General features: G+C 32.1%; 3 protein-coding genes across 24 annotated transcripts; 2 read left to right on the top strand and 1 right to left on the bottom strand.

The window, feature by feature from the left end:
* Window positions 1-14: 14 nt before the first annotated feature.
* LOC107368612 (very long chain fatty acid elongase 6) lies at window positions 15-4440 on the top strand. 3 transcript variants are annotated; one of them, XM_015936476.3, is made up of 3 exons: window positions 15-524; window positions 914-1244; window positions 3687-4440. In XM_015936476.3, the coding sequence occupies exons 2-3, from the start codon at window positions 961-963 to the stop codon at window positions 4306-4308; spliced, it is 906 nt and encodes a 301-aa protein (XP_015791962.1). In that variant the 5' UTR covers window positions 15-524; window positions 914-960; the 3' UTR covers window positions 4309-4440. The 3 variants fall into 3 exon arrangements, with proteins under 3 accessions (XP_015791962.1, XP_089124577.1, XP_015791971.1); XM_089268451.1 differs by lacking the exon at window positions 15-524 and adding an exon at window positions 626-730; XM_015936485.3 differs by lacking the exon at window positions 15-524 and adding an exon at window positions 626-719.
* A 341-nt stretch (window positions 4441-4781) lies between these two features.
* On the top strand, window positions 4782-6481 carry LOC107370119 (uncharacterized). The gene is made up of 4 exons (XM_015938106.2): window positions 4782-5118; window positions 5225-5356; window positions 5456-5677; window positions 5784-6481. The coding sequence occupies exons 1-4, from the start codon at window positions 4887-4889 to the stop codon at window positions 6224-6226; spliced, it is 1029 nt and encodes a 342-aa protein (XP_015793592.1). The 5' UTR covers window positions 4782-4886; the 3' UTR covers window positions 6227-6481.
* Window positions 6482-8282: 1801 nt separating this feature from the next.
* On the bottom strand, window positions 8283-12400 carry LOC107368236 (uncharacterized). Of its 20 annotated transcripts, none has more exons than XR_001570117.3 (12): window positions 11648-12400; window positions 11524-11562; window positions 10955-11446; window positions 10688-10875; window positions 10412-10622; window positions 10265-10332; window positions 9998-10158; window positions 9555-9922; window positions 9325-9453; window positions 8983-9097; window positions 8797-8905; window positions 8283-8432 (listed from the first exon to the last, which is right to left on the bottom strand). XR_001570117.3 is itself a non-coding variant. In XM_015936056.3 (11 exons), exons 1-11 carry the CDS (start codon window positions 12288-12290, stop codon window positions 8851-8853), a joined length of 2469 nt encoding a protein of 822 aa, XP_015791542.1. In that variant the 5' UTR covers window positions 12291-12400; the 3' UTR covers window positions 8283-8850. The 20 variants fall into 20 exon arrangements, 5 of the variants coding, with proteins under 5 accessions (XP_015791542.1, XP_015791515.1, XP_089124573.1 ...); XR_016199330.1 differs by having other exon boundaries at window positions 8283-8456; XR_001570116.3 differs by having other exon boundaries at window positions 8283-8502.
* Window positions 12401-13520: the final 1120 nt, after the last annotated feature.

Here is a 13520-nt window from a genome sequence, read left to right on the forward strand (position 1 = left end):
CATTGTCAGACTTTTCCCAGTGAAACGGTTAACTGATCAGGCTAATACTATCTTCAGGTGAACCTTGTGAGCTTACAAATTGTAAGTTTTTTAAAATTAAAATCAGCCGATTGTTCTGTTAAGAGAGAGCTTTGAGTGAAAAACGTGTTCTTACATCTGTAATAACTCTCCAGAATATCTTCAGTGAAATACTTGACTCCTTGGTTGGTTCGACGAATTTATAGCTGGTCTATCAAATAATCACTTGTTTAAACAGTGATTATCTAACATTTAAATTAGTCATCAATTTTTGATATCAACGTTTAAAACAATTGATATTCAATCACCTGTCTAGTAAAAAGAGCTGCTGTTAACATTGGTCAACCCAGTAGCGGCAAATATCTGATGATCCGGTGATTACAAAATTGTTATGTGGAGATTTAGTTAACCTGCCAAAATTTGAATTACAGTGGTGTTTTATCAACTTATTTGATTCATTGTAATTTTTAATCAACTTTTAACATAATTTATCTTCACCTCTATTGGTAAGTCCTTTTCATTTGATTGATGTTTTCATCCCTAAGCTGAATAAACTGTCAGTTTATTAAAAACTGTATCCTCTTTGAGTTAGATCTTCAGTTTATTTTAATTTTTGCTCCATTATTTTTAAAATTGTGTGTGACAATTAAAAACATCTTCAAATTGAAACCAAGCTTTGCCCATTCCACAACTGGTTGGATGTTAGTGTCAAGTAACCTTTATAAATCTTTACATTAAACCTTTACTCGCCATCTTTTTTTTTCGGTCTTCAACCCAAAAATTAACTCTTTCCTGTATATTAAATCAGCCTTTATTGTCCATGAAATTTCAAGTCAACATTTCAATTTTATTCATTTATATATAACTAACAATTTTCATTTTTCTTGCTCTTTAGGAAATCATTTCCCAACCATAGCCAGCTGAATACAATAATCAAATAAAATGGACTCGCCAATCATTACTTCAGACCCTTACTTGTACCGGTCCAATGCTGTATCACCAAATTACACTTTCGCATTTCCCTTCGAGAAATCATTTGTTTATACTGATGCCCGGGACTGGATGAGAGGCCATTGGCAAACTGCTTTCTATTGGATTGCTCTTTATTTAGTCATGGTTTTTGGGGGTCAAGCATACATGTCCAACAGGCAACCTTTTAAATTAAGACCGCTTCTTATTCTTTGGAATACTAGTTTGGCAATTTTTTCAATCCTTGGAACCATCAGGTAAGATATTGCAGGAAACCGTCAAAAGGCAGGAAAGCAAAACATGATAATTTCCTCGTTTATTCAGGCAATTTTTAGTTTTGTCGTTGAGCATCAGTCCCAGTTCAGATAATTTCTTGATCACCAAACTGTAAATCAAGTTGCAACTGTCAGTTCGGTCAGCAGAAGACATTGAATTATTTAGTTTTATTTAGTTTGACTTGCTTGGGTAATTTTTCTCCATATATTTCATTCAATTATAAATTGTTTCTCCTTGATTCCTGTCTGTCTCACATTTCCATTCTTGATGAATTTACTAGTCTGTGACAATTTTTACATACATGTATAAGGAGGTCTACCGATGAATGTGTTTATTTTACATGATATTGACACAAAAAAATACTTTTTATCAGTCAGCTAGTTGCTAAAAATTTAAATGAGCTGGTGAATTCAATTTGCGGCAGCTTCCCTCAATTATAGTCTAAATCAACAGTTTTATTCACCGAAATTAATGAAACTATTCAATATTCAAGTCAACCTTGCCCAATTGTTCATTTTCCAGTTTTCATTTTGAAACATTACTTTTTCTAGTGTTTCTTTCATGACAATTTGTTAATCATTTTATTGCATCCTTGATGATCCTTTCCATAATAATATTTTTGCAACTAATAGCCATTTCTTTGTATACATTCACAAATGCCCAATTCATACTCATTGTCACTCTTAGCAAGTCATTTATCTTGTTAACTTTGATATTTAAAAACATAGCTTAATACACAGAAACTTAAATGCAAACTTTCCTCATGATTTTACCTGATTCTTATTGCTTGTCATTAGTCTAATCACTCATTTTCAATTACCTTATAACCATATTTAACACCATTTATCCTTAATTCATTGAATTGCTTGATTAGTTGATTGAAAAGTAGGGTTACCATTGTTTTACCATTGAAATGTAATACTGAATCATAACGATTAGGAACTGAATGTCATTGAATACAAAAACAGTAGTTTATTACAGATTCCAGTTTGACATTGGCCATTTCTTGGCTAACCAATTACAGTACTGGCCAGGGTTAAGTTAACATAAGTGGACATTTTTCACAGTCACCCTCTGAAAGAAACTTTGTTCAGATCTTCGTATCTCGTAACTATTTCCTAACTAAATATTCCTGAGGCGGCTACACCTGAAAATAAACTTAACCCTGACCAATGCTGTATTATGTAACTCATGTTACAAAATCTCCTTGGATTCTTATTTTCCTTGGTCATCCAGAAATATTGCCGCTCACACAATTAATAACACCTTAAGGGTTAAAAAGTCACACATAAGGCCACCTTCAAATTAACCAAAACCACAGTTTTTTTTCAATTTGAAATAATTATTTTATCCTGGTCTAGTTTTATCAATGTTTAAATCACGTTTGAAGCAAGGTAATTTCCGATTGGTATAACATTTAACAAACGATTGTCCTTGATTGTGTAAACTTGAATTTGTATGTAAAGTATAAAGTCATGAAGGATTCCAATGAATCCCTGAATCTGGTTAGTGAGGATTCTGCTTATGAATAAAAGTTGACGAAGATAAGATGTTGAAATCTAATGTTATGAAAATATCATTTGATTTTAATCAGAAGGAAGTAAACTGTCTCAAGATTGAATATCGGTATTAGAAGGAATAACCAAGAAGTAAACAATTTCCTGGTTACCCAGTTTCTCTCCTTCATCATCATCATCATCAATATCATCATCTTATATCTGTAGCCTTTCATTACGCTATCATTTCTTTTAATTTATACAAACGTTCAATTTACCTCTAATTGATGTAAAATCTCCCTTGACATTAACCATCATTTTTGTCTCTTCACTTTAGAGTGAGCTTTTCAATTTCAACAATCAACCTTTATCAACCTTTATTCACGATCATAACACTTTCATTAATGATTATAACGGTCGTACGATGATAATGGTTACATTATCTGTTTGTATAAAATCATCTGTTTATACGGAAGCAAATGATTGAAATTGAGCTCAAGATTGAAAATAAACAATACCTTCTAAACAATCCTAACCTAGCCCTAATAACTGGTATCAACGGCTAATTTGTCATTCCTTATTTGACTCATCTTGCAATTTTTAATAGTCAATGAATCATTCCTCTTCGCCTACCATTCTTAATCATTCATGATCGAAATGGAGGTTTTTTTAATACAAAACATAAACCTTTAACAAATAATGATCAATTTGGACGATAAAATTTGTTTTGTACAAAATTTTTTGTTATGGCAAATCAAGTACTTTACTTGGCATTTTTTGTTTCATCATTTCCCTGTTTATCATGTTTTGGTTTTTGCAATTCAATGCATTCAATAATGAAGCATTACTATTATTCATCATAATTTATGGCATTCTTTAATAACACCGTTCATTGATTTATCTTCTTTTTCCTTGATTTTTATTCAGAATGATGCCAGAGATGATTCACATTCTGAGAAACTTTGGCTTCTACCATTCAGTCTGCAATCCAAGTTATATTGAAGTCAGCCGAGTCGCCGGATTTTGGACTTGGGCATTTGCTCTCTCTAAGGTTCCCGAACTCTGTGATACGCTTTTTATCGTTTTTCGCAAACAGAATCTCATCTTTCTTCATTGGTACCACCACATTACAGTCCTATTGTTCACCTGGTACTGTTACGCTGAGCACATTTCACAGGCTCGTTGGTACATTTGTATGAACTATGTGGTCCACTCATTCATGTACAGCTATTATGCTCTTCGAGCCTCTGGTTTCCGAGTACCAAAGCCAATCGCAATGTGTATTACCAGTTCACAAATACTTCAAATGATTATGGGATTCTATGTAACCTACTATGCCTACGATAAAACTGCACAAGGTTATCCTTGTACAGCTACTCCAGGCAGTATTAAGTGGGGTTTACTCATGTATGCTAGTTACTTCGTGCTTTTTGCCAACTTTTTCATCAATTCATACTACCGTAAAAACAAAGGTGTATCTCAACGAGGAATGAGCGATGCATCTTTTGTGAATTTTGTTAACCAAAAAACCTTGACTAAAACCGATTAAGCTTTTTTTAACGATTATTGAAATAGCAACTTTAACATTAACTTTAATATTTAAAACAAGATACGAATAATGGTTGAAAATTTGTTTAATAAAAAATAACCGTGGACATGGCGGTAAACATGACACTGACAATTTCTCGATTTTTTTTTCTAATTTCACTCAGGTTTTACTTTCGGGCAATTTTGGTTTTTCAATACAAATGGACTATAGAAGCTTTTATTTTGTTGGTTAAAAACAAATTCAATCAATATATGATTAATGTGTATTTATATTTACTGAATTTTTTCCGCAAAGAAAATGTGTTGAATTAATCAATTTAAGTTTGTTAATTATAATTAAGAGTAAAATCCAGAAAAAAAGACTTTAGAAGGAAAAGCATAGGAAGGGTCACTTAGCCAAGTTTGAATAAACCGGCAAACAAGCTGATAAAAAGCAACTTTGAAGCATCACAAACATTGTTGTCAAAGCTATACAAACCTGTCTTTTAGTCTAGTACTAATTTTTCATTTCATCAGTATTTAATATTTAATGTTTGTACCATTGTATTGTTTTAGTTAAGTTATTAATAATTTTGTAATATGGACGACACAATGGAAATCGAAACCAGTGCAGGTGACCAAATTGATGACCTGGTGGATTATCAAAGTGATAATGAGCTTCAGCTTGAAACCGATCCAATATCTGACTTACAAACTCAAGAGATTCGAATTGTTTTGCAAGAAGAGGCTCAATCAAAACAAATTGTTAAACTTGATGATCAAAAAATGAGCGAACTATATAGTAGTCTGGGTGTACCTTTAGAAGAAATCAGTTGAGTATATATTTTAAACGTGTTTTTATATTATAAACATTTGCGCCTTATTTCTAACCACTGCATTTCTTTTTCCTTTCCTCTTTACCCCTTTATTCCTTTTAGATAAAAAATGCTCGAATTGGAGGTTGAATGTTGTTCATATTAGAGGAGTCCAAGAAATGAATACAAATGACGTACTCGAGCTTTTCAATGATTATGAACCTGATTTCATTGAATGGGTCAACGACTTATCATGTCAGTAATGTTAAACTCTTTGCCTTTGATTCTTACTATACAATCATCTTATTATTTTGACACTATTTTTAATCACAATTTTATTCTTTTTTTATTCAGGCAATGTATTGTTTGCCGACAGTCGCGATGCTGCTACTGCCTTACATGGTCTATCAGATGCTTTGCTTTTATACAAGAGTCAAGATAATTTAGAAGGCATTCCAGATGATGTCGAGGTTATTGATGCTAATTCTATTGATTATCCTGTTCCTCCAAATCGATGGAAGCTAGGTAAACCTCACCCAAAAGCTAAATATCTTCTATTGCGTTTCGCAAATAATGGTGAGTTTATTTTTGCCTATAAGCTATACTTTAATATCACCTACTTTTTATACACCACAATATCTAATCCTTCATCGTTCTATTTCTGTTTATTCTCTTTTCTCAGCTGATAAAAAAATGCCAGGCGCTAGAAAGCATAGCAAATTTTATGAGAAGTACGGGGTTCCTGATCCAAAAGAAAGAAGTGAAAAAGTAAAAGAAGCTCCTAGGATAACAATAAGCAATGATAAATTGAGACGAAATATCTCTCGGACAATAGAGAATGATGAAATAGTTGAAGTTGCCATAAAATCGACCAATATAAGTCCTTCCTTAAATATGAGAATGAAAGCGGATCTAGAAAGAGGATTCAAAGATTTGTCTTCTAGACTTAAAGGCAACTTACGTCGTCGTATTGGTGGAGACAAGAGACCTAGAGGTTCAGTCTGGGATCGCATTCAAACTACTGATTCTCGTACTTTCAATAGGAACAGTCGAACAGTCAAAGTCAGTAACTCAGGGTTGAGAGTTTTTTCACGCCTTGGAAAGCCAGGACGTCGTGAAAGATGATTTCGCTTCCTTGTTCAATTGAATTCACAAGAATTTATTTGAAAAAACAACTAATACGGCCAACGCAAAAAATTGACAACTCATTACTCGATCATTCACTTTTTTAGCCCGCGAATCATTTTTGTCTTTTCATTGTCAAATCTTCTTGACTTTCACTCAATTCTGTAAATTATTTCGCATCAACTTGACTATAAAATAGCATTTTTGTACAATCAAAAAGACTTCAGTCAACAATTATAAAGCGTTTTGGTTGAACTTCTTATTCATTTTACCATCTTATTCATCTCTTGTCTGATGAAAGTTTTTTGGTCAACTGAGTTGTGACTAAATGAAGGATTTTTATAACCTTGAAAATCAAACTGAACAGTTTTTTCTCTTGAACAATCTGAATGTCATCTTAAAAAATGGCGTGTTAAAGTGATCAGTGAATATTTACATTTTATTGAAACAAAAAGATTAACAGGCGATTAACAAAAGATTAATTTTTAGGTGTTTATGAGATTCAATTGATTTTTGCTTTATGAATATCATCTTCCGGAGGCAAAAAACACCAATTATGGGAACATCATCACTATTATCTTTATTTATGCTACTAATTTGTCTCATTGATTCAGTTAGATCACCATTTTCATCTATTTTTGCTTGTTGATTGAAATGTTGTTTCATTAAATTGGAAAGGATTAAACTCAATTGACTCAATAATTACTCATGAATTGACTTTGGAGGGTAGACAAGGGCTAGATGAGATTTTTGAGGGCAGTCAAAAGGAGGTTTGACTTTTTCTTATATCTTCAGCTATTTTGGTTACAATTGCGGGTCCAGTTGGAGTTTTTATGTTAACCTTTTTTGATAAATGGACTGGATGAGCTTCCAACTACGTCTAATGATGGGCATTTTATGATCGATTCAAAAAATGACCTACAAGCACTTATACTGTTACTCTTGTCTATCTAGGTAATCCTCTAACTAATTGATAATCATTTTTCCATAATGATATTTTTCAAACCAATAGCCATTTATTTCTATATGGAATTCACAAATTCACAATTTATGCCCATAGCAATTCATTTTAAGTCATTTGTATTGTTATTCTTGATACATTGTATTTGTCAACAAAGCTTAATAATATATAATGTACATAATGTACACAGAAGTTTGATGCAAACTTTCCTCATGTTTTTACCTTATCCTTATTAGTTACATTGTCATTAGTTTAATCACTCATTTTCCATTACCTTATACAATGTAACCATATTTAACTTCGTTTATCCTTAATTGATTGAATTTCTTGATATAATACCACACTCATAAAAAACATCTCATCACTTCATATTATAATATTTCCTCTTTCTAATAATTTAATTTTTCCCAAATTGTTTTTCATTTTTCAATTCAATTTAAATCAGTATTTTTTCTTGTCTGTAAACGTTCGTGGAAACCGTATCTGGCAGCACACTTCGAGTGTATTTGCTCTGGTTCACTCTTCATAAGATCGAGTGGTCCCGTTTGGGATTGCGGTATCCTTATTCCTGTAACAAGGTGAAATGAAATGAAATAACCCTGACTAATATTGTATTATGTAATTCTTATTACAAAAGCTCCTTGGATTCTTATTTTACTTGGTCTTCCAAAAATTAATGATACCTTGAGGGTTAAAAAGTCACATATAAGGCCATTTCCAGGTTAATCACATCCACAGCTTTTTAAGAAAAATGATTTTATCCTGATCTAGTTTTATCAATGTTTAAATCACGTTCGAGCAAGGTCCAATTACGGAAACATTAAACAAATCATTGCCCTTGATTGTGTTAAACTTGAATTTGGAAATAAACTATAAAGTTCTGAAGGATCCCAATGAATCTGGTGCGTAAAGATTTCGCTTATGAATAAAAGTTGATGAAGATATGGTGATAAAATAGAGTGTAATGAAAATATCAATATCATATTTAATTGTCATTAAGAAGCCATTTTGATGAAAGTATTTCATCCAATTTGTCATTGTAAAGACTAATAGCAATTAACAAAACATATTAACAAATTGCTATGTAAACTGAGCTTATAATTTGATCAAATTGTGCATTTTCTTTATTCTCTCTGTGAAAGTTCATTTTTAACATTATTAATTACATTAAATGAATTATTATTTATGATTTGGTTTGTGGAATCCATACTTTTTAACGCCATCAGGGCAACAGTTGTTTACAAGCTTGAAAAAAAAGATGGAAAAAAACTGAAAACAAATGAAATGAACAAGATTGCCCAGAATATTTTTGGTCCTAGTAGGTTGAATAGAAAAAAGTGAGATGAAGATGCATAAAATATAATGGAGTCAAACTAGGCTCAATTTGATAAATAACAAAGGCACTGATTTCTTAATTTCTAATGAGTACCCTTAAATATGTTCAGTGACTTTTACACGATGGAAATGATTCTCTTGTATGAAAATGAAATCTAGCTGCATCATGAATGTAAAGTAAGATTTTGATATTTATGAAGATGATTTTTATGACGGCTATGATTATGATGGAATTGGCCCGAAAGGAACATCTAACAGTCAAAATACAACTTACAAGGTGTAATTTGCAACAGGAATATCTCTGATATGAGAGTAAAGACGAATCACATTATTCATGTCGACGACCTTTTCTTGATGATCTTCTTTCAGATCTTTCTCTTCGCCTGATTGGTGAAAAATATCAAAAAGAAAAGAGACAGAAAATTGATTAATATGGCCATCTAATAATACTAAAACATACCTCTTTTTGTTTTTATTGATCGGGGATCGGACTGAAGAATCAGGCGAATTTTCTCTAGAATCAGCGTCACTACCAAATATTTCGAATAACTGTTTCTTTTTTCTTTCACGGCTACCTAAAATTTCAAGAGACAAGATAAAAAAATGAGTAAAATGGTAACGATTCGAAAAAGAAATATAAAAATCCAGAATTTGAGTTGTCTAAGTCTATTTTGGTCAATTGTACTCATGCAGGTTTATGCACATAATAACAAGAACTGAACATGCAGTGCTAAGTTTTAGTTATTACTTGAAGGTGGCCTAATCTCCTCATCTAACGCAGAATCATTTAAATGACTTGTACCGTTAGAGAGAGGAGTCTCAGTTGGACTTGGTGTATCATTTCCAGGGTATACGAAGTCGGGATCATCTTCATAACGACGACTTCTCTCACAACGACCATGATTAGATCCATCTTTATCGGTGATTTCACCTTTTGACATGAGAGAAAAGAACATGCCATAAGATAAAACATGCATATGCTGATCATCGAACCGATTTGAAACTAAAATAGAACATCGAAATTCACTTTACCTTCTTCTTCTTCCTCTTCATCTTCATCATCATCTTCATCTTCATTATCACTATCATCATCGTCATCCACTTCTTCATCTTCTTCTGTATCTTGATCAGTTTCATCATCTTCTTCTTCATCTTCTTGATCATCGCCCTCTGCCTCATTCTCTTCATTTGTAGGAGTTTCCTCTGGTGGATCATCATAACCTTTCATATTTTCTTCATCACTATCGTCGAGGGTAATAATATCTATCTTATTAACATCGATCAAAGTTGGTGTAGATTCTTTTTCTTTATTTTCTATCACAGGATGCCATGTACCATGTCGATCGAATGAGACTTTTAAACAATCGCTTGGAGTTTTACTCAAAATTTCAGTAATTAGACTGGGATTAGAAAAAAAGAAAAAGGTTGTAAGTTAGTCAGAAAAAAGAAATTGTTGACAAATTATAATTACTCACCAATCTAATCGAATGTCATTGTACCCTATAGCTTTTTTACAAGACGGACAATGCCATTCCAATCGCTTTTGGTTAATATCTAGGAATGATTTTGCATCAAAACACAAAAGATGCTCACATTTGAGACCGATTGCCGGAATTTCTAATCGTTTTTTTGTAATCTTGATGATAATGGAAAGGCAAGTAAAAAACAAAATAAACAAAGATTTTTTAGTCGATAGAGTAATCTTAATGATTTGATATTTTGTAAAAATGTAAAAAACTTACTGGACAACACAGAGGAACCATGATTTCTTCTGAGCAGATATCACCACTGGTAGCGAAATTTTTGGAAACTGCAAATAAAAAACAGAGTTTTGGAATTCAATAAATTGAAAAAATAAAAAAAATAAAATAGAAAATCTTAGAACTTACTCATTTTTAATGCATCTGAACTAGGCCTTTGATAATCTGTCTCTTGAAGTTTCTTTAATGAGTTTTCAAGAGATAATCTTTGGTTTATAGACACACAAAGTCCATATTCACGACCAGGTTCATTTTCAGGCCAACATAATTCAATTTCATTCCTAGTGTCAATAAACGTTGTTATGTCTAAAGGTGCCTTAATAGAACCGGAGGTTTGTTTCTGATGAAGAAAAATTAGGATAAATAAAAAACTGAAGATCTAAAAGAACAGATATGTGAAATTACCCCTAAAGAGAAAGGCCTAGAATTAATCCTTATGGCTAATTTACGTGATACTCGGTCACTTTGAGCGGTATTCTTGTTTTTAAAATAACAAATTCTTAATAAGACTCTATGTTGAGGACTACGTTGCAATAGCTCCATTTGCTTTGGTGTTATCGAAAAAGATGCTTTAACCTTAGTTTGATTTGCAGCTAAAAGAAAAAAATATTTAAAGTTAAAATCAATAAAAAATATATAGATATCAAAAATATTGTTGGGTCAATTACTTACGGTAAATTTCTGGCTTCAAAAGGTCATCACCGAAAACCTCGAAAATTATGGGCAGTTGTTTGAATTCAATTAGATTGTTCAACTGTTTTCCCCTTGATACAACATTTTTGTTCATGTTTCTAGGGAATGCAAGCAAAGATCCAGAGTTGTTGCTAGAGAATGTGTTCTGTAAGGATCCGTTGACTGAACTATTCGACTGATTTGTGACAGGTACAGGTATTGAAGGTGCAGGTTGGACTAATAAAGAATTAGAATTGTTACTAATTGAAGAGCCAGAAGTTATAGTATGAGATGATCTTGAATTATTTGTAGATAGAAGAGTAAATGATAAATCACTAGGGGTTGGAATATTTGAAACAGTATGGCTTGGCACTGAATTTGTTATTAAATTGCTAACAGGTGTAGAAGACAAAGAAGTCATTGACGGAACCGTGGTCGTAGTGAAAGTAGATGTACACGATCTATCCAGGGATGGAGGAGTTGATGGAGGACCTGATAAAAAAAAGATTAAAATTTACTTAGTTGAAAGAAGAAAATATTTACACATATGATTCAAGGCAAAAATTTACCGCAATTTAAATTTTCAATGGATGAAGATGAAGATGAGACTGCAAGATAGAATAAATGACACGATTAGAAGTGACATTTTCATTGAAAATTGGTTGATTTGACATGAATCATAGTGAGATTTACCTGAAATTGTTTCAGGGCGACTCTTGACCCTGGGATCTCTAAGTCGAGTATCTAATTTTTCGATATCTGACTTGGTTTTTTCAACAATCTTTTGCAATCTTTGTTCTTCTACCTCAAGTTTCATTTTCTCTGCTGTAACTCGAGTAAGCTCTTTTTGGGTTATAGCTAGGTTCTGTTTCAGCTTTGCTAGCTGACTTTCATCTGCGGCTCGATTATTCCTTGAACTTGTACTTGAAAAGCCACGATTTTGGCTACTAGTAGATTGAGATGACTGCTGTCCTTGTGATACTGGAGTTTGCTGGGTCTGTTGTGGTTGGGTGGCTTGTGGCGGGGGCATTGGTCGATGTTGTTGTGGCATAACTTGAGGTTGCCAATTTTGCCTAAAACTCCTATAAAAAGATCCATTACCTGATGCAGGATAAGAACTAGAGAAATGATTATAACCACTATTGGGATTGGGAATCATGTTATTGTTCATCATATTTGGATTCATATAACTCGGAGGCCCATTATAGTAATCATTCCGCGGATTATCAAACATACTAGGTGGATGATGGGATCGATGTGAGTTGTTTTGCATGTATCGTAGATTAGTGTCATAATTGTAATACTTATTTGGATTATTGTTGTTCATATCGTGCATGTACACTCTCCGCCATAAACAAAATTTAATTAATGTATAAGAAAATTCAACAAAAAGAAGACATAAATTCTAATTAAACAAGATAAAATAAATTCACATTTTGTTGACAATTTTGTTGAACAAATTGGTCAGAAAGGGACAGTTTAGAATCGAGAGGGAGCCACAAAGTATTTATGTCTATGTCTCCATCTAGCGAGTAGAAAGGAGTAAACATAATTGTGTTCAATTACAAAATATTAATTCAGAAAAAAATTGTCCTTTATTGCTTAAAATTAAAACACTATCTTTAATAAATTCATTACAATCTTTCTTATTTCATTTCGATCGATCGAAATGATAGAAATGATTAGCCTGTAAAACTTTAACAAAATAAAGCTAATAAGAAAGCAAATAGATAAAGCAAATAAGATAAAGCTCATTTACAATTGAATAATCTCAATTTAGGATTATTTGAATATTTTCAGAGCTTATCAATAGTTGCTGATTATTTGATTTATAAACTAGACTAGAATAGAAGTAAAGACAGGATAATTTTGTGTGTTCAACACAGAGATTCTTTCTGAGAAAATAAAATGAAAAAATTTCCTAAAAAATCCTTTCTTGGGTAAAATATTGAAAAAAAATGTTGATATTTAATAAATTATCCTGTTATTTGTCCGTTTTTGCCAACTTATTGAAAAAATATAATTATCCATCCATTAGACACAATTGAAATGCCTTGTTTAAATTCAGTTGATGATCAATCTCGACTAAAAACAGACTTTGCTACCTTAGATTTGAACGCCGACTGATTTTTAAATTTTTTTATTATCGCTGTCATTATAAATGACCACCATTTGAACGTTAATGGCTATTCAAATGACAGCACCAGTCAAGTTAACTATGACAGCAACATTGAACTGCTAATACAAAATGATTCAAAATCATTTCTTGATCTTGTAATTAAATTTCCTACCTTCAATGTTTCCCCTTTTAATCAACAATCTGTCAATATTAAATGCTGCGATATTTTTATGACTAACATTGAAGGCTTTTTGTAATATAAAAGCAAGTCTATGTAAACTTTGACTCAAAATGCACTTTCGATGTAACGAGACGAAACTGATCGCGTTGAGCACTTATTTATGGGATAATAATTAACCATAAATGCTAATTCATTGTAAATTACTTTGTTTACTCCAAGTTAACATTTCACTCTTCAATTTAATTGTGATATTTTTATCAAATATT

This window comes from Tetranychus urticae, chromosome 2 (genome assembly GCF_039701765.1).
Source record: "Tetranychus urticae isolate SD_2017Ah chromosome 2, NJAU_TeUrti_SD_1.0, whole genome shotgun sequence".
Taxonomy (NCBI): domain Eukaryota; kingdom Metazoa; phylum Arthropoda; class Arachnida; order Trombidiformes; family Tetranychidae; genus Tetranychus; species Tetranychus urticae.